The 20,762-nt window shown below is 38.1% G+C and overlaps 1 protein-coding gene across 1 annotated transcript in view; it reads right to left on the reverse strand.

Moving 5' to 3' along the window:
- Chd8 (chromodomain helicase DNA binding protein 8) overlaps positions 1-20,762 on the reverse strand; it is a 65,912-nt gene that overhangs the window by 11,609 nt on the left and 33,541 nt on the right. Inside the window, exons 6-27 of the mRNA XM_051176828.1 lie at positions 16,392-16,574; positions 16,021-16,089; positions 15,579-15,634; positions 14,969-15,086; positions 13,403-13,486; positions 11,188-11,325; positions 10,012-10,133; positions 9,626-9,869; positions 8,302-8,478; positions 7,300-7,443; positions 6,802-7,057; positions 5,613-5,823; positions 5,245-5,440; positions 4,482-4,649; positions 3,988-4,167; positions 3,718-3,828; positions 2,785-2,981; positions 2,354-2,553; positions 2,092-2,248; positions 1,923-2,012; positions 1,338-1,441; positions 103-232 (exon numbers count right to left, since the gene is read on the reverse strand). Of these exons, the coding sequence (XP_051032785.1) occupies positions 103-232; positions 1,338-1,441; positions 1,923-2,012; positions 2,092-2,248; positions 2,354-2,553; positions 2,785-2,981; positions 3,718-3,828; positions 3,988-4,167; positions 4,482-4,649; positions 5,245-5,440; positions 5,613-5,823; positions 6,802-7,057; positions 7,300-7,443; positions 8,302-8,478; positions 9,626-9,869; positions 10,012-10,133; positions 11,188-11,325; positions 13,403-13,486; positions 14,969-15,086; positions 15,579-15,634; positions 16,021-16,089; positions 16,392-16,574 (3,335 nt within the window). The remainder of the gene's footprint in view (positions 1-102; positions 233-1,337; positions 1,442-1,922; positions 2,013-2,091; positions 2,249-2,353; positions 2,554-2,784; positions 2,982-3,717; positions 3,829-3,987; positions 4,168-4,481; positions 4,650-5,244; positions 5,441-5,612; positions 5,824-6,801; positions 7,058-7,299; positions 7,444-8,301; positions 8,479-9,625; positions 9,870-10,011; positions 10,134-11,187; positions 11,326-13,402; positions 13,487-14,968; positions 15,087-15,578; positions 15,635-16,020; positions 16,090-16,391; positions 16,575-20,762) is intronic.

Here is a 20,762-nt window from a genome sequence, read left to right on the forward strand (position 1 = left end):
AAACAAAAAAAACCCTACTTCATTCAGCCAAGGCTAGAGTTCGGTAATGTCAGCGCAAGCAACACAGAGTAGAAGAAGGGAAGAAAGGACACCAATGCTTACCCTTCCACCAGGTCAGAGAAATTATCTAAGACCCTATGTTCCGCTGCAATGGCTTTGTCATCTGGCCTGCCAGCCTTTTCCAGGAAGCACAAGGCCGGGTCTGCCCTCATGGTATTATATTTCTCATAGCCTAGAAGAACAATGGCCATAGATTGAAGACATTCAAAAATTCATTTTGTCTGTACTTACTTTCTATACTGTTAGAATCATTACAAGTTAACTTGGAAAGGTGCTAATACCACTGTATTTATAATTTTTATAGTTTTCAACTAATAATTGACAAGAATTTAATAAATAACTCATCTTAAGGTGAATTGTCTATTGAGTCATTTAACTAATAATCTTTGGATTACTATTCTTAATATAAAAATGAAGAAAGTAGCCTAATAATTTATGGATTTTTTCATACATTCTCAAACGAACAATATGAAACATACCTGAAGGTTAACAAATTCTCAATTTGTACTTATATTGAACTCTAAACTTCTGTGTCTTACTAATAAATCAAATGCTGACTTTTTTCTTTTTTCTTTTTTTCTTTTTTTTTTTTGAGATAGGATCTCTTTGTGTTGCCCTGGGTGTCCTGGGACACACAAGATCCGCCTGTTTCTTAATTCCACGAGCTGGGATTAAAGGGTTAGACTACCACACCTGGCCTGCTCACAACTTTTCTTAGCCCTTTACATTTCTCAAAAACAAGTAAATTAAGCACTTTTATTTTAGGAAGTAACAGAGTATGCTTAAAAAAAAAAATACATCAAAGGATAAGCTAATATTCACTGATTCTAATGCATGGAATTTCTTATTAGGCAAAAACTGCTAAGAAATTAGTACTACTGTTACCTCAGACTACAACCCTTTAGACAAGTGAGACATTTAGATGAGCATGACATAAGAAAAGTCACTGAAAGTATGCTTACTATTAACATTATTTAACATATATTACTTTCCTTGACTGGTAGAATCTTAATGTAGATCCCACAATACATAGGGAGGTAAAATTATAGTAACCATGGTTAAAGGACAGACAGAGGCGCCCTACCTTTGATTTAAGTGTCCACATGGAATTTCTTGAACATTTGCTTATGGAATTAACTAGTTTGCTACAGACATTTAAGAACTATTTCTTACTTACAATTTCTGGTGATGAATTATTCACCATAAGCACTTTGTTAAAGGGGTTATCTCTTGACATACATTTTTGATAGAAAAGCAATATTGGAGACGGTACCTACCATGCTTAAAAACGCCAATTAGCAGGGATTTGTCAGCTTCACTATCCCACCATGTTGTTGGAACCTCCAGCTGATCCACTACTGGGAACCATATGTCAATCTCACTAAATGTATAAGTCAGTAAAGCAATGTTAGAAGTAGTAGTGATAACACTTTGAAAGATTATTAAAAGTTGCTTGTTTTATCCATTACTTTAAATGCTTCTGCTGTATTTCTATGAACTTGCACTAAATATAGGATTAAATGCTTGAGACAGAGATTTTTTCTAAAATTACTAGATATCTCAAAGACAGTATAGAAAGAAGCAAACTAGCCAGTCCAGGAGTAAGAAAAGAAATAAAATGAAAGAATGATAAGTTGGTAAGGTGGTTCAGTAGGTGAAGATACTTGCTACCAAGCCCAACAACCTGAGTTCAGTCTCTAGAAGCCACATAGTTCAAGAAAAGCTACACTGGCAACTTGTCTTCTAAGTGCAATAAGCATGCCATGGCATGTCCCTGTCCACCCCACAATACAAAATAACAAATAGATAATTAATAGATAGACAGATGATAAATGAATAAATGTTAAATAAAGGAACTATACCTTGCTATGGCACCCCCTAACACCTTCTCTGCTTGATCTCCAATAACTTCCTGCCTCAGGTAGTACAGCATCCGTACTCTCAACAGTACCCTATAGAAGGGAAGAAAAGAGACACTTTAGCAACAATGTAGCAAGCCTTCCTGCAGACTTATCTGAATAGCGCTCTTACTTGTTACACTGATGTTTCAAGTGCTTCTTGTAACTCTCATCTTGGAACAGAGTATCAGGGTTATATTTCCGGATCCAGTCTGCCTTATGAATGTCAAAAGTACTTTGTGACTTTACTTTTTTTCCCTTACGCCCACGAGGCACAGGGATAGACAGACCTGGGAAAGGGGAGACATCAAAGACTTGGATTGAGAAAAACCCTTACACCTGAAAAGGACTTATATACCTTGTAGAAAAATGAAAAGGTAGGAGTTGATAATTACCTGAATGATTCTGCAATTCTTTTGTCTTGCCATTTTCAGCAGGGCTAATCAAGTCCCAAATGAAGCTTTTGATATTTTCATCCCCACGGTAGTGTAGAAGACAGTATACGAGGATGGCACGGCATATTGTCTCCACATCTCTTTCAGTCATACGTCGCTTAAAACGTCCATGAGACAAAATATCTCGCCAACGTCCCCAACTAACAAAACAAGAAAGGCAACAACACAAATATTTTTGGAGAGATTCAAATTCAGCAATATTTCCCTGGCTCCCAGAATTGCCATTCCTCTAAAAAGTTGAAAAACGAACAGAAGCTCCCTTAAAGGCAGTGTTTCTACATGATGCTTCTAGGTCACATCCTCCATCTGAGGCAACAGGGAGCCAGGAAGCCCAGAGGTGCCCTACTGCTTGTGAAAAGTTGTATTCTTACCCATAGACCAGGAGATGTTTTTCCACCCGAAAGCAGTCAGTGCGCCCATAGGTGTGATGCCGGTCATGTCTTCGGGAGCGCGGCCGCTCATCATCCTCACTTTCCAAATCAGAAAACTCAACCAAGTCATCATCTTTCAGAGTGCTGAAGTGTCGAGTCTGTTTCCGCACTCGAGGTGTGTCAATCACCAAGTTATTCTATATAGAGAATAAAAACATTTCTGTGATCTGCCCACAGGAAATGAGTGAAGACACTTATGGATTGACATAATCTTGAATGTAAGTTATGAAAGTACTCAGATTTTAGGGCATGTAAGCAGTCTACAAGGCTCAGAAAGAAAAAGGTGGTTAACATCTGGGGTTTAAATAAGAATGGCTTCCATAGGTTCACAGATTCGAATGCTTGGTCACCAGGAAGTGGCACTATTAGAAAGGATCAGAACATGTGGCCTTGCTAGAGTACAGAACATGTGGCCTTGCTAGAGTAGGTGTGGTCTTGTTGGAGGAGGTGTGTCATTTGGGGTGGGCTTTACGGTTTCAAAAGCTCAATCCAGGCCCAGCAGCTCTCTCTTCCTGTTTCCTTTGGATCTTAGATGAAATACTCTAAGCTACCCATGTCTGCCTTGTGCCACCATGCTTCCTGCCATGACAATAGTGGACTAAACCTCTGAAACTGTGAGCAAACATCTATTAAATGCTTTCTGTTATAAAAGTTGCCATGGTCATGGTATCTCTTCACATCGATAGAACAACAACCAAGACAAAAATCTAAGTATTTTTAGAGGGTATCCTAGGTAGAGAAAGCTTCTATAACCTTTGTATATAAAATTCCATCATAAGCTTTAATTAGCATTAAAGCGTTAGAACTACTAAAAACTGAAAGTAATTTGTCTTCTGTTTTCTCCCACCCCCTACAAAGGATAGGTAAGCTCACCTTGCTATTCAGCAGATCCATGTCTAAGTCTGCCTTTTTGGCCCATTTTTGCCAAAAGTTTGGATCATCGAGGGAAATATCTGTCCTATTTTCAGAAGCAACAAAGCTTGCCTAGGGAGAAACAAAGGCAGAATAAACTTAACTACAATGCTTTTACACACAAAGGGAAATTAATAAGTATTTAAAAACACTTAAAAGTATTTTAAAAACTTGAGGTTGCTTTCTCCATCTACGTCTTCCCACTTAGGGTCTGCCACAGACAGAACGTGCCTTGGCAAAGGTAGAGCCTTTTCCTTCAGACTCAATAGTGATGGTTGTAGTCCGCCTCAGCAAGATCTGATCTATGTCCTCTTCACAAAACTTAGAGCCCTCATCATCTTCCTCCATTATGGCAGCATATGCACCTTTCCTTAAGAGATCTTCAATCTCTTTCTTGGAGAACTGTTGAATCTGGGAAACAAAACAAAACAAAACAAAACAAAACAAGACAAGACAAAGATAAAAATCCTACAAGAAGAATAGTCTTGACATTTCACTGTACTGTAAAAATAATCATCAATACAATTCCTGGTGACCTGAACTTGACTTCCAAAGCACAGGTGAAAGGTGGAAGGAGAACATACTCCACAAAGCTGCCCTTGACTTTCATATGCACATATGCTCATACTCACACAAACATGCTCTAACACATGCTCTAACATAGTTGCCTTTTGTCGCCCTCCATTACTATGACCCACTCACCACACACTTATCTACAGACTTACTCCAGTGATGTTGCCATCCCGACCACTCATGGACTGAAGCACAGCCTTATCCAATCCCAACTTGAGACTAGCTTTATCAAACATCTCTCTCTCATAGGAGTTACGAGTGATGAGTCGGTAAACTTTCACAGCTTTGCTCTGTCCAATTCGATGACACCGTGCCTGGGCCTAGTTAAAAAGAGAAAGAAAATACGTAATATCAAGTCTTAGTTCTCCACACTCATAAAGAGTCATGAAATCAACTCAAAATCAAAAACTTCAAAAAGAAAAATCTGCCCCATCTAGTAAAATGGGGGTCAGCAAACTAGGTTTTTTTTTTTTTTTTTTTTGTTATTGGATACAGGGTTTTGTTGTGTAGTCTTGGCTGTACTAGAACTCACTGTGTAGAACAGGCTGGCCTTGAACTCACAGAGATCCACCTGCCCCTGCCTGGGATCAAGGTGTGAGCTACCACACCTGGCTCACCAAACTAGTTTGTGTGTTTCTCTTTTCCATAAATGAAATCTGATTCAAATACAGACCCCTTCATTCACATGCTGGCCACTGTTGCTAGTAAGGAGTTGAAACAGAGACTGCAGACTCCAAAGCCAACTCCATTTAGAATCAGGTTCTTTACAGAATGTTAGCTGATGCCTGACCTAGCTGCCACCTCTAAGTAAACAATTTCCCTCTTCTTTGAAAGAGGGGTCTTTCTAAGAGACTGTGATTTATTAAAGACCCCTTGAATTAGGTAGGTAGTTTTTAAGAAAAGAATTTCCTTTACCTGCAGATCATTCTGTGGATTCCAGTCTGAGTCAAAGATAATACAGGTATCAGCAGCTGTAAGATTAATACCAAGTCCACCAGCACGGGTGCACAGTAAGAAGACAAAGCGGTCTGAGTCAGGCTTGCTAAAGCGGTCGATAGCAGCTTGTCGAAGGTTGCCTCTAACTCGCCCATCAATCCGTTCGTATAAGTACCTGGTAAGGAGGGGGTGCATATCACATGGGGAGGGGGGAAGTGGCTAAGCAAAAGAAACCAAGGTCTTGCATGTGCCAAACAAACATTCCACCACTGAGCTACCCAACAATTACCCTTGACGCTTTATGAAGATAGGATAACCACAAGACATTTTAAAATGACTCATCTTACCTCCTCTGGATCAGATAATCCTCCAGGATATCTAGACAGCGTACCATCTGGGAAAAGATGAGAACTTTATGGCCACCAGCTTTAAGCTTTGGAAGTAACTTGTCAATAAGAACCAACTTGCCAGCTGACCGAACCATGGCCTGTAGGTGGAAATCTTGAGGTATAATATGGCAAGCTTCCCGAAATTCCATCAGGATTTTTTCTTCTGCACCTACAAATAAAATAGTCAAAGTTGATGTTGTGAATGAGTGAAAACATATAAAGCCTTATTGAGCATAATGGCTTGAGATAAGTAAGCAAAATAAAAACAGTATGACCTTTGACCCTTCCTACATACACACACACACACACTTGTGTTCAGTAGTATGCCCAAGTATACTAGGAGGCCAATAGACTGTCAGGTGCTTTGCTCAGCCATTCTCTGTCATATGCTATTGATAGAGCTATGCTGGCAGTAGACACACCCCATATTTCTACTCTTTGTGGTATTTAAGTTACAGGTGTGTGTGGCTATGTTCAATGTTTTGTATGAGTGCTGGAAATTCAAATTTATGTCCTCACGTTTATGAAGCAAATGCTCTAATCCATCTCCTTTAGAACTAACATTAGCATTTCTCACAAAAAGTTCAGCAACAAAATATCTAAACTAACCCTCTATTCTGCTATATAAAATATGCTAATTAAGGCAGGATTTTCCTGAGTAAACTGAATTAAGAAACAAAGCATGTAAATAACATGGACAAAGACTAAAATGGAACAAATTTACATTATTAGCATATAGCCACCTCCCCCGAAAAAATTAGTAAGTGCCAGTAAGAACATCCTACATAAAAATCATATTTAATTTAGGAGATTATGTAAAACCAAGGAAACAGAAATAATCAGAGGGGTCAGCAAGATTGCTCAATAACCTGAGCCTGGTCCCTATAACCTCACATGAAGGAGGAAAGAGAGAACAGACCCACAATGTTGTCCTCTGGTTTCCATAATATATGCTGCGGCACTCAAGTCCCAACCCCCATCACACACATGCAACAGCCAAGACATAAATGTTCATAAGTACTTAGGGAAAGAAAATATACTTAAAGATCTCATTTTTTGAAAGGAGAATCTTTCCCCAAATCTTTCCCTAAATCAGTTATGTGGGCTCAGTCAATGGCTTGTCCTTCTGAGGCTTTAAAACGCTCACCATTGATGAGGTATGGGTGGTTGCAGCACTTGCGCAACTCCATCATTGTGTTCAGTAGATTAGGCATGTTGGTATGACCTGCTCCTTTGGAAAGGAAGGAGAAATTCTTTTCTAAAATAGCTCGGTAGTACTTCTTCTGGATGTTGGTAAGCTCTACTTCAATAATAGTTTCCTGTTTGGGAGCCAAATTTTTCTCTACATCCTCTTTGAGTCTTCTGAGCATCATTGGCTTGAGAATGGCCTGTAGCTTTTGAACCTGTGGTTCATTATAAAGGGAAAGAAACAAATAACATATCATAAAGAGATAAACCAATAGCATTGCATTACATTCTAAAAAAAAAAAAAAAAAAAAAAGAAAAAAATAAGATTATATGGAACATAGAAAATTAGTTCTCCACTATCTGAAGACTGTCGACAATGCTACAGGTGAAGTGGACAAAACTTCATTCAGCAAGACCTCAGGTCCTGAGTTAATACTTCACCAGACAGATTTCTTACCTGCTCCTCTGTCTTGAGATCCCCAAAATCCTTAAGGAACTCTGATTCTGAGGGGAACTGTGAAGGTTCCAAGAAATGAAGCAGGCTAAATAGTTCCTCCACAGTATTTTGCAGTGGTGTTCCCGTGAGTAACACTTTATGCTCCTGTAAGTGAGAAGACAAGGGGGATTTGCAGAGATCCCATCAAGTGTACAGTTAGTTTAGCATATCTACACTAAGTCAATAATGGACCATAGAACTGCCTTAACTTTTCTTTTACTTGCTCACTCAGTAACAAAACTCATATAGGAGATGCCCTTATCTAACATACTGAAACCAAGTAACCACTGATTTTGACCAAATAAAGTACTAGGAACTCCAATTATACTGTTTCCAAATTCATGTCTCTTCACATAACTACCCACAGAAATCCTAACTTGCCCCCTGTGTTTTTGAGGTGAGCTAAATCTGGTTGTTAGTTCTCTATAGTTCCTCCCTATAAGTCTCAGCCCTGGAATCCAGGCATCCCCGTGACTGGCTCTGACAAAGAGAATGCACTGGAGGGACACCATGAACCTCAGAGATCCATCTGACTCTTTTCAATACTGTCCTGAGTTCACTTCATATGGAAGCCCACTCAATCTGGCCCAGTAGGAGAGAGGCCTCATGTAAGATAGCCTAAGTGTTCCGATGACTAACTAGTGTCAGCTGCAGCAACATTAGTGAGTACCAGAAGAACATAATGGCTGAATGTGGCTCAATTACAGAATCATGAAAATATTGTTTTTTAAATATTAATCTTTGGCATAGGTAACTAAGGTACCTTTCCAAGTTCCTCATGATTAAGGAGCACTCAGTTACAAGTAATTTCCAAATCTAAAACTTATAACCTTTACCTGACTTTCAGAGGCCCCTTACTACAGGTTTTAATTCTATTTTTCTGTTAACTTAGGGCAATTTTAATTTCACAGGAAAAAATATATTTCAGATGCTTCTGTCTGTAAGTCACTTTGGAGAACTCACCAGGTCCATGTGCTTGAGACTATCAAGTAGCTTGCAATTACGGTTCTTCAGCCGATGGGCTTCATCGATGATGACACAACGCCATTCAATTTCACGAAGCTCAGGACAGTCTGACAAAATCATCTCAAAAGTGGTGATCAAGGCATCAAACTTATATGCGCCCGGGATGAGGCGACCCTAATTATGAAATCAGTGTAGTCAGAAGAGGCGCCTCCTAAACACATGGCCACCTGCAGAGTTCTGAATTCCCTTGCTATATTTAAGGAAGTTTAACATAAAATATAACTGTACTACCACCAACTTTTGTCACTGTTCATATTCCAAACAGTCAGTGCCAAGTCACTGAACTTGATAAAGGCTTTCTCAACATATTCAGCTTCTTAGGAAAACAACAGGCCTACTTCACTGAGTGGAGCTGGACATTTCTGACTGTTGCATTTAGTTGATGTAACTCTGTCTTAGATCATCTCTTGGTTAACAGTGAGATCCACAAAATGTTGGGCAATGCTGAAGCCTACTACAAGTAAAAATGGAAGCCAAGCCAGGTAGCTTCCTGTAACCTAGTTCACTTAGGAAGCAGAGACGATAGGAGCACAAGTTTGAGGCCAACCTGGGATACATATTGAGCTCTTATCCCAAAAACACTAAAACAGATAAAATAGAAATGGCAATAGTCAATACAGAAAATGTTAATATTGGACCCTGTCTAAAGTCTGACAAAATTCAAATAATTTAAACAAAATTAAGAACTATAACATGAGAAAATTTAGCTTAGAGAAAAAAAAATCATAAAACATATAGCAGTAAATAATTAATAAATCTGCTATTAACTCAAAATGGGTAATTTAAATTTTTCCCCTTAGGAAAAAGCATCTCCTATTAAAATTTCAGTCATTTAAAAAATGGGAAAATGCACATTTAAGTTTATTACCACATCTTTATTATCACTCTGAGAAATACTTTAAAACTCATCAGTGCTATTAAATTCTATTTAGAGTACCTGTATCAGGTGGGTATGGCTGTGTATAACTGTCATCTCAGTATGCAGGGAGCTAAAGGCAGGCTAGGTTGCATCATAAGAGTGACTCAAACAAGCCAATCCATCAAAATGATGCACTCATATGTTAAATCAGAACAGTCAGTGACTCACAGTGTCTATTTGGTAGAAACAGCTAAGTCAAATCATACTCTTACATAAAAGAAGATCTTTAATCACAGAGAGCCTCATTGAATATTTTTAATACATTAAGTAGCCTCTGAAACACTAGATACCTTGGCCAATTTTCACAAAGCACAGCATTTCCAAGACATATATATAACTCACCCGTGAATCTTTACAGTACATTTCATACTGCTGAATCATCTGCCGGCTGGCCAGGCTGCCATGGTACACAATAGTGTTCATCTCTGTCCATGTATTGAATTCTCGCTCCCAGTTAGTAATGGTGGACAATGGAGCAATGACCAAAAATGGACCATGGATGCCTACATTATATACCTCCTGTAAGAAGGCAATCGACTGAATTGTTTTGCCTAATCCCATTTCATCAGCCAAGATACAGTTCTGCCTGTAGATTTTGGGGTAGGGGTAGGGGAGAAGAACATGACAAAAATTTATCATTTTAATAAAAAGAATCTACCCAGGAAAATATTACGTATAAAAATAACTCCCAGACTAAGCTTGCATGCTATAAGCTCACTTTTCTTTACCTGTTATACCAATTAAAGAGGAGCCAGTTGACCCCCTCTAACTGATATTCCCGTAATTGGTTTCTGTTTTTATATTCATGTGACAGCTCCAGTTTCTTCCAGGCACTTGCCTGTGGTCGATTCTAAAAAGTAAAAAATTTAAATTAGTTGTACAGTGACACTAATAAAATTACTAATTCTAGTAGTTTAATCAAATAAAAACATTGCTTGGAGTATAACCTATGAAATACATTTTGCTCAATGGGTACTTCAGAAAGATGCCAGGAAACTACTTTAAAGAAATTTAGAGGCCTGGAGAGATAGCTTAAAAATAAAGAACACTAGACACTCTTCCAGTGGTCCTGTGTTCAATTTTAGCACCCACACAGAGGCTCACAACTAAGGGCAACCACAGAACAATGGGAGTTAACACCCTCATACACATAAAATAAATAATTTTAAAAAAGAAAAAGAAGACAGAGAGAAAGAAACTTAGACCGACATCCTTAAAGAAAATTTGGTGTAATGCTGCATGTCTGTTACCCCAGCTCTCAAAAGATTGAGGCAAGAGGGACCGACCCTGGGTTTCTAAGCCTTTAAGAATATTTCCTTGAAGGCTTTCCCCTTTCTGAGGGGTGGATGGGGGAGTGGGCTAGGGTGGAAATAGGAGGAGGGGAGGGAGGGGGAATTGTGGTTAAGGAAAAAGAAAAAATCTTTTCTTAGTAGTCAGCACACACCTTTAGTCCCAGCACTTGGAGGCAGAGGCAGGTGCAGCGCTGTGAGTTCAAGACCAGCCTGGTCTACAAAGAAAGTTCTAGGACAGCCAAGGATACCCAGAGAAACTCTGTCTTGAAAAAAACCAAAAACCAAAACAAAACAAAAAGACAGAGAAATGTATACATGACTAGTACTTGACTAAGAAAGATGATTTTTACCTTTTAGACAAATGGTAAAATAATTATAAATGAAATGAAGGAATGTGTAATTTGATTTAAAGTAAGATACATAATTGAACATGTATTAGTAATTTTTGCCTTAGTGATGGGTATATATTATTTAGTCAATCCTTCTTTACGTGTTAGAGAATAGCCACAGTAGAAAGTTAACAAAACTTCTGCATGTAGGGGGAAAAATAAAGCCTTGATGTAATAGTCATTTGCATGACTACATTTACTGTCTGCATCCAAATGCACCTACCACCCTTTTGAGTTCTGGGTGCCTTGACTGGATCCGCTTAAATTCCCGAATCTTGCCCTCATCAACGTCCTCTTTTAGCTCCCATGTACTGTCCTCATAGGGCAGAGAGCACCACTTCACCAGGTAGTAAATGACAGGCTAGGAGAGAAGAAAGCCAAAGCAGCAGTGATTAAGGGGTGAGGACTTGACTCCAATACTGGATTTCAAAGTATTAGCTCCATAGGTGCTGAAAACACAAGGCTGAATCCACAAACCACAGGATCAAGGAAGAAATGCTCAAGTTCCAACTATAGTCCTGCTCTATAGGTATCTAAGCTACTACAGGAGTGGCAAGGCAATACCACTCCTGTTTTTGTAATTTATGGTAGTCACTGCTGGGGTGGAATAATAGCCCCAATATGCTGATATCCCTGGGTTTGATCCCAGGAACCACAAGAATAAAATTTAAAAAAGGATGATTATTCATGCCTGTGATACAATTTCCATTAAAGGCTTATATAAAGCAAGTACAATCAGAAAGATTAGACATAGCCAGGCATGAGCCCATGCCTTTTATCTCAGCACACAGGATCTATCTGAGTTCAAGGCCAGCTAGGTCTAGAGAGGTAGGTGCTGGACAGGCAAAGATACACAAAGAAACCCTACCTAAACAAACAAAGCAAAATAAAAAATAATAGGTATAGTGCACTCATAGTAAATCCTAACTATGAATTCAGATTATTCCTTGAAATAGCTACCATTAAGTGTGAAAGAACCTCCATAATTACAGATCAAGTAATCCCTAGATATGATCCAATGGTTCTTTCTTTACTATAGTTTCTTAAGTGATTCCTTATCTAAAACCTTTCATAGAAGTCATGAGTTTCCAGCATATTAACTTAATTTTCTAAATAATATAGTTATTTCCATGGTTGGCTAATGAAAAATAGATGAAAATCAAACCTAGTTTGGAGAGGGAGAAATGGATACACAGAATATTGCTGTCAAATATTGAGAACATTAACTATAATATCAAAAGGCCAAAACATTTTTAGCACCACACCAGATACACATTTCAAAGAGTTCAAACATAAGGCCAGTTACTTTTGGAAGGCTAAGCATGATAAAAGGAAGCATAAGACTGCCAGAGCAAAAAAGGCTGAGATCCTGAAAATGATGAGAATTTAAGGGTAGCTAACTTCCTATTCTATATTCACTCCCAGAGACAAACACATAACACTATGCATTCTCAACCCAAGAGGAAAATATATATAATTATATACTTTATACTTAGTAGATGGTTTAGACATTAAAATATTAATAGGTACTCTGTCTCTAAGATCCTATCTGAGTTACTCTGAAGTCTGAGAAAACAAGATAAACTTTGCAATGTTACAGAAGGAAGACTCTGACTCAAAGATCCTGTTGGAGTGACATGTGGTAATGAATCTCATAGCTAGTAAGTGTAGCTTACCCAGATGCATGAACACAAATCTATTCTCTCTTGGTCAATGCCACAAGCCATAAAAACTTTGTGAAGCTAATCCAGCAATGGCTTGAAGCAAAAAGAAAATGAAGCATTTCTGAAGAAAAGGCAGCTTGTTGTCTATAGGTAATTGAAGACAACGGTGAGTTTTGTATGGATTAGATGTAGTGTGACTCTTTGAAGAACCAAACAGGAAATCAGTAAAACTTCAAGTGTTTGAGCATAAACAGAATATGTTCCCTGATCTGTAAAAGTATTAGTACAATGAGTGATTCCCAAACCAGTTTATGAAAGAAAAATTCCCAGAAAACCAACTTGAAAATAAGTATCGTGTAGCCTCAACCTAAACTGATATATAATGGGAACTGTGGGCAGGGATCCAAAATGATAAATGCAAAGTACTGAACTAATGGAATTACAGAAAGCCAGAAAACCTATACAAATGTTTTTATACTCATTGATTTAGGGATTAGTGTGCAGGGTCTCCTATACAGTATGAAGGTAAGGGAGAGACTGCAGTGAGTAGCTCTTCCATATTTGCAAATGAAGCTCTAAGATGCCTGGCAAGGTATCTTTAGCTCTTCTACTCCTTTGCCTTCCCACTATATTTCTAAGAATCCCACAAAAGAAATTCAGAAATACCTTTTCAGTCCAAAGGATTTTTCCGCCACATCTGAAAGATAAAGGATTGGCAAGCAAACCAGCAGAAATCTGCAAAAGGCCTTTCATGTTTCTCCATGCCCAACTCACCTCACCATTATCCTTGTCAACACTGTGAGACTCGTCCAATATCCTATCCACCTCTACATAGTCTGGATTGAAAGGTTCTTCATCCTAGATTATGAAACCAAACAATAAGGCAGGAAAATCACAATCCAATAAACCTACTTATATACCTTTCTACTTCACTTTTACAAGAGTAAAAAAAGAAATTAATGGTAATTGTGTATTTTCATAGCATTAATATCTGTAAATATTACTCAGGAGGCAGGTGGCTCTGTGTGTTCAAGGCCAGCCTGGTTTAGGGAAGCCAAGACTAACACAGAAACCCTGTTTTGAAAAATAAACAAACGAAACCAAATCTATAAATCCATTTCTTCATCTGTTACCAAACACACAGAATCCCTTCTCCCTAACAGGCTACTGTCTCTATACATGTTCTGGATTCTTTCTGGTCTTCTGAGTATTCTGTCTGTTGAACCAGTTACCAAAAGATATAAACTTGATCTATTACATTTCATAAAGCAAACAAATTCCTCTTCTTGACTCTCTATCACTCTGAAAATGTTTTCTGCTCTGCTTCATTAAGCTTTCCCAAGTGTCTCACACAGATGCCACCTCCATTTCTTCATCTCTTTTCCCTTTGACTTGCATAATACAATTAAAAGTCAAGGTCACAAATCATTTCTACACTGTTCATAATGTTCCTTTATTACTATTTCTACTGATACTAGATTAGAAATTTGATTTTTAAGCTTTCTCAGACTGGAGATGAAGTTTAACTGATAAAGTGCTTGTTCAGCATGCAGAAATACACAGGTCACATCCTGGCACATATAAAGTATGTGTGGTAGTGCAATGCCTATGATCTTAGTACTCAGAGGTAAAGGAAACATCAGAGGACAGAGAATCAAAAGTTTAATGTTGTAGTTACACAGTGAGTCAATCTATGCCACATGAGACTGTATCAAAACAACAATAAAACCCAAACAAACCCAGTTTTGATTAGTGAGATAATTGTATCTAAAGAGACAGTTGATGCCAGGTGGTGGTGCCACACACCTTTAATCCCAGCACTCAAGATGCAGAGGCAGGTACCTGGTCTACAGAGCAAGTCCCAGGACAGACAAGGCTACACAGAGAAACCCTGTCTCGAAAAACCAAGAGACAGTTGACAGTTAAAGATCAGTACTGAGAAGAGAATTGAGTATGGATCAGGCTAGTTTATCATCTTCCTAAAAGTCCTCCACCCACTGACTTACCACTGTCTTACAGTACTGAACTTTATAGCTATCCAGGAGACCATGACTAAGTCCAGAAAAACAATAGCATGGTACCAATTAAATAATCAAAATGAAAACTCTATACTCATACATAGAAACCAAGCATATCTTTTGCAGAAGCTGATAGCCTGCTAAATGAATTTGTGCTAGGAAAGAAAGGGAAGGCCATGTGATGGTACAGCCCTGCAATACCAGCACTTGCAAGGTAAAGACAGGAAGGGAAGTTGGAGGATTATACAAGATCCTGCTGTCTCAAAATAAAACAAAACAAAAGATTAAAAAGAAATAATAGTCAGTGCTGATTCCTAATTACCTCGTGAAAGAAGTGTCTCATCTGAGCCATTTTTGTTTTGAACCTCTTTAACTTCTGATGGATCCTCTTATCCTTCTCCAGCTGGGAGATAGTTGCCCATTCACAGTGCAGATAGGAGCTATGATAGATGGAAATAGCCAGGCATGCTGTGAGAATGGGAACCTCTGGCACTGGGGACTAGTCAGCAACAGGATGAACAAATGTGTGCTTTAACAGGAGATAGCTTAGTTCAGTGTTGCTAAAACTTGAATGTGCACACAAACCACCTGTTCTGGGTACACCTAGACACCCACAGTTCATACCAGCACCCAAGTAATGCTAATTGTGTTGTTTCACAAACTATAGTTTACAGTAGTAAAGCTTTAACTACTTTAACTACAGTAGTAAAGCTTTAACTACTAAGGCAAAGAAGACTACAAGGAATTTTATCAGAACCTGCTCTCACCCCACTTTCCTACAAAGAAATAGTCATTTTCCTGAAAACTTCTGAGTAGTAGTTCCCATGGGAGGCCCTTCGATTGCTTGTGGATTTAGGGGGAGTAGTCTCCATAGGAGGCCCTTCCCCAGCCTGTGGATTTAGTGTGAGCAGCTCTGAGTGCACATAACTTACTAGTTCTTATACTTGACAAAGAATTCCTCTGCCTCAGTGTATTGTCCTGAAGGAAGCTGAAAAGAAAAACAGAAATTATAATCATTTGTTTATCAAAGACAGATCTTTTAAGTTCATCCACACATGGCAAAACCTCATCCTACTGTTTCCTAAATATTTCATTGATGAAGGATTAGCGCTAGAGGTTTGAGAGCTAAAAGAAGTAATCTTTTATCCACTGTAAACAAAACAGTGAATGAAGAGATGGTAAGACAGACTTTTTTCCTAGCTAGCTTTCATATACCATCTATTAAAACTACATCCTAGCAATATATTCTGTTATTCAAAGGTGCTTATTAAATTAAACTTGTGAACTAGGGATACAGGTCAGGGGTAGGGAATCCCCATTATAGGAAAAATAAAGAATTTTTTATGAGTGACATTAAAGGCAGAAAGGCCTCACCTCTTTCTTTACAACTCGCATGGAAAGCACTTTGTCCACAATAGCAGCATCTTCTTCACTGGGATTCTCCTGTAGCAAAAGATGTTGTCAGCTAACTGATGGTTGAAAGAACAAACACTGAGTGTGGCAGTTCACACCAGTACTGCACTCCAGAGGGTGAGGCAGAGGAAAAGGATTGCAGCCTGGCCTACAGAATAAGACCCTATCTGAAAGCAACAACAGCAAACACACACACACACACACACACACACACACACACACACAGAGAGAGAGAGAGAGAGAGAGAGAGAGAGAGAGAGAGAGAAAGAGAGAGAGACAGACAGACAGAAAGACAGACAGACCAAACTCTCAAATGGCTAGTGTTAGCTTACCACAAAGAACTGCATGGAAGGCAGAGTCTCTCCGTCAGGTTCTTGCACTGGTTCTGGAAGGATGGGCTCGGGTTTTATTGGACCAGTTACATCCACTTCCTCCTCTTCTTCATCATCTGTTATCTTTATATCTAGATCCTCAGTATATTTTTTTCGTTTAACTTGGCGGTTTGAACGTCTCTTCTGTAGAGGAAATACAGAAATTGCTTAGAATGCTCAAAGTGAGAACTGTTTTTGAGGAAGTGACTTATGTATCTCTGTTCCAGGCTGCTGGCCCTGAACTCTTAAACATCTTGCCCTTGTCCCAGGTACTGGTATGAAATCTATGCCATCTTTCAAAATAAAACTTTTAAAAGTATTTGCTGATGCTAATAGATGTCCAAAGTTCTCATTGAAAAAAACAAATCAAAACTTACTATTGTTGTAGCACGCGCGCATGTGCGTGTGTGTGTGCATGTGTAGAAGTTCACGTGTCAGAGAACAACTTTTTTTCAGTCATTTCTCGTTTCACCTTAGGTTTAGGGATCAAACTCAGATAGTTAGGCCAGCATAGCAAACTCTTTAACCCATGAACCATTCCCATTGGCCTTTGATGTTTTGACAAAGTAATCATTTCATATGTATTCTTCTATCACTTTTTTAGTTAACACTATTTCTTTCTTTCTTCCTTTTTTGGTTTTACAAGACAAGGTTGCTTTGTATAATAGCCCTGGCTGTCTTGGAACTTGCTTTGTAGACTAGGCTAGCCTCGAATGCAGAGGTCCCCCTGCCTCTGCCTCCAGAGTGCTGAGATTAAGGGCGTGTGCCACTAACTAATTCCTAGCTCTTCTTTTTGTTGTTTGTTTTGTTTTTTGAAAGGCAGATCTCTCTGTACATAGTCCCATTTGTCATAGAACTCATTACATAGAACAGATGGTCCTGAAGACACACAGATCTACCAGCCTCTGCCTCCTGAGTTCTGGGATTAAGGGTGTGTGCCATCATGCCTTTAAGCTTAGTTAACAATATTTCTTTGAGACATCTGGGCATACTGGAGCACACCTTTAATCCCAGCACTCTGGAGGCAGAGGCAGGTAGTTCAAGGCCAGACTGGTCTACAGAGCAAGTTGCAGGACATCCAGGACTACACAGAAAAACCCTGACTCCAAAACCAATATATGTATATTTATAATAATATAACAAACCATATAAATATATACATATTTATAGATGTATACATTTATATTTTTAGATATATAAATTTATGGATGTTTATATAACCGTACATATATAAATATATGTATATTTAGGTCTACTTTATTCTTTCATTTTCACAGTTGTGTGATACAAAAATGGGGAAGAAATTATTTTTCAGCATGATATATCCCAGGAAAATGAAAAATAATCAAATGACAGAAATAATAAAGTTGAGAACTTGCATAATATAAAACTAATTTGTAAGAATCAATTTTCCTAGGGATTGGGAGATGCTTAGCACACAGTCTTTGGTATAGTCCCTCTGCACAGCAAATATATATATAACTACATTAGTTATAATATTCCTATTCAGAGTAGGACAGAATACAGTGAAAAGATACCATTTATGAAAGTAAAGATTACCTAGATGATTCAGTCTCTTAAGGTATAAAATCATTCATATGAAGAAAATTTTTAAAAATTATAGGTTATAATGACAAACTTTGGTAAATGGGCATATAAATTTGACCAAAAAACATTTTTAATTAGATAAGCTGATCCTAAAATACAGAGAAACAAACAGTTATGTTGAGAAAGAAATCAAGAGGAAAAAAAAAAAAATCCAACTTATAAAAGCCCTACAGAGGATAAAAGATCTCTAAAATTAAAACTTTAACCACAGACTTCCCATGTTTACAGATTTAAACAATAATAGTAAACAGCAATCTCCAAGTGTAATTTACAAGCTAAATATAATCCCAATCAAAATTACCACAATATTTTTTCAGCAATAGAAAAACATTAAAATTAATAATATAGAAGCACAAATAATTGAGCCAAAGACCAATGCTGGAGTTATCACAATATTTAATTTCAAATTATACCACAGAGCCACAGCAACAAAACCAGCATGGAGTTTAGATACCTACATCTATAAAACAGAATTCAGGGCTTTTTCAGCAAAGGAATGATGGGGGGGGGATGGGAGGGGATGGAAAAAATTTAGTTACTGTACATTGAACAACGAATAATATCTAGAATATTAGAATATGTAAAGAGTTTAAGGTTAGAAAAGATGATTCAGTGGGTAAAGGTGCTTGGTAGCAAGTCTTATAAACTGAGTTCAATTCTTGAACCCACATGGTAGAGAACCCACACCTGCAAGTTGTCCTTTGATCTCCACATGTGTACCTTAGCATGTTGGTCCTTTAACGTACACACACCCACAAACACACACACACAAATAAATCAATGCAAAAATTTATTCTAAAGAATTCAAGAAGATTAAACACCCAAATATAAGTCATCCAATCAACAAATGACAACTGAATTAAAGAGACCACTCTCAAAAGAAGTTAAAATGGCCACTAAATTTTTTAAGACTAGCAGTTTAAGATTAACTTGTGTGCGTGTGTGGTGGGAAGGACAGTGAGACAGTTCAGTGAATAAAGGCACCTGTCACCAATCCTGAGAGCCTCAGTTCGTTCCCTGGGTCCCACATGATAGGAAGAGAAATTGACTCATGAAAGTTGTCCCTCTGACTGTAACCACCTCCCCTTAAAAAGTTAAAAATAAATTAAATAAAATTAAAAAAGCTACTCTATGCTACACAACTGCTAACAACAATGTTCAACATCCTTAGCCATCAGAGAAATGCAAATAAAAACTACACCAAGATTCCATTTAGTCACATCACAAGTAAGAAAGAAAACAAGTGTGGCTAAGGAAGTGGGTAAAAGAAACCAAGTATGAGTTTTAAATAGTGTAGCAACTATGGAAATCAATATGGAGGTTTCTTATGCACTAAAACAAACAAACAAACAATCACATGGTTCAGTTATATCACACCTGGGCATGTTTCTATCAGAGGTATCTACGTTAGCAGACCACAGGATACCTGCACATCCATTTATTATAGCCTATCATAACAACCAAGTTATAGAATTGTGCCATGAATTGATGAGTAGATAAAGAATATGTGGTATATACATACAATAGAGATTTATTTAGCCACAGGGGAAAATTAAATTATACAACCTGCAGGAAATGGACAGAACTAGAAATCATCATGTCAACTAAATTAAGGCAGAATGAGAAAGACAAATATAAGATATTTTCTCTCATATGTAGACTCTAGATGGAGTAGAGACAGGGATGATGGATGATGGTGTATGCCTGTAGTCTCAGCACTTGGTAGTCAGAGGAAAGAGAACCAGGAGTTCAAGACCAGTCTTACTAATGAGACTGTTTCAGTAAATTAAAAACAAAATAATGAAAGGCAGGAGAAGGGCAGCAAAAAGGACTAATGAAAGGAGGCAAATGAGAGAGCAACAGAGAGCAGGCAGGACTTAGAATCACTTAGAAGACACACCCAGAACAATTCTGTAGGAACATTTCCAGAGAGCTTCAGTTGAGAAGGGAAAAACAAACCCTGAATATGGTGGCAATATCCCTGTAGGCCTGTGTCCAAGACTGAACAAAGTGGAAAAAGAAGAGATTTGGATGCCATCATTTATCTCTCCTTTTTCTGACTGCAAGCAAAATGTGGACCAGTTGACTCAAATTCCAGATACCCCACCACCACCAGTTTACACTATGTCCACTCTATCATGATGGATTATACCCACAAGCCTCAAAACAAACCAACCCTTTCTTCCTGAAGTTGCTTTTGATTGACCTTTTGCTAGAGCAAAAAGTAGCCAATATTAAGGAGTGAGTCTGAGCAAAGTATACAATATACATGAATGAAAATATAGTAAAACTGGGACCGGAAAGAGGGCTCAGCAGTTAAAAGCACTGAGGATTCTCTTTCAGAGGCCCCATGTTCAATTCCCAGCATCCACATGGCAGATCACAACTGTCTGTAACTCCAATTCCAAGGGATCCAATACCCTCACACAGATAAACATGCAGGCAAAACACCAATGCACATAAAATAAAAATAAATAATTTTAAAAAAGAAACTAGTAAAGCCATCAATTTGTATATGGAATAAATATTATTTAAAACAATAAACATCAAATAATAAAAATGAAAAGTTGGAACAAGTATAGCAGACCTTTTTGGCCCATAACAAAGCTGAAAGTGTCCAAGTGGACTGAAACCCATACTGGGCTTTAGAAAATGATAAGCTTGGTACTTCTCAGTGAACCACATGACGGCCATACTCAGTAACTGAGACCACAGATTACTAGC

The sequence above is a fragment of the Phodopus roborovskii genome, unplaced genomic scaffold, assembly GCF_943737965.1.
Source record: "Phodopus roborovskii unplaced genomic scaffold, PHOROB, whole genome shotgun sequence".
Classification (NCBI taxonomy): Eukaryota; Metazoa; Chordata; class Mammalia; order Rodentia; family Cricetidae; genus Phodopus; species Phodopus roborovskii.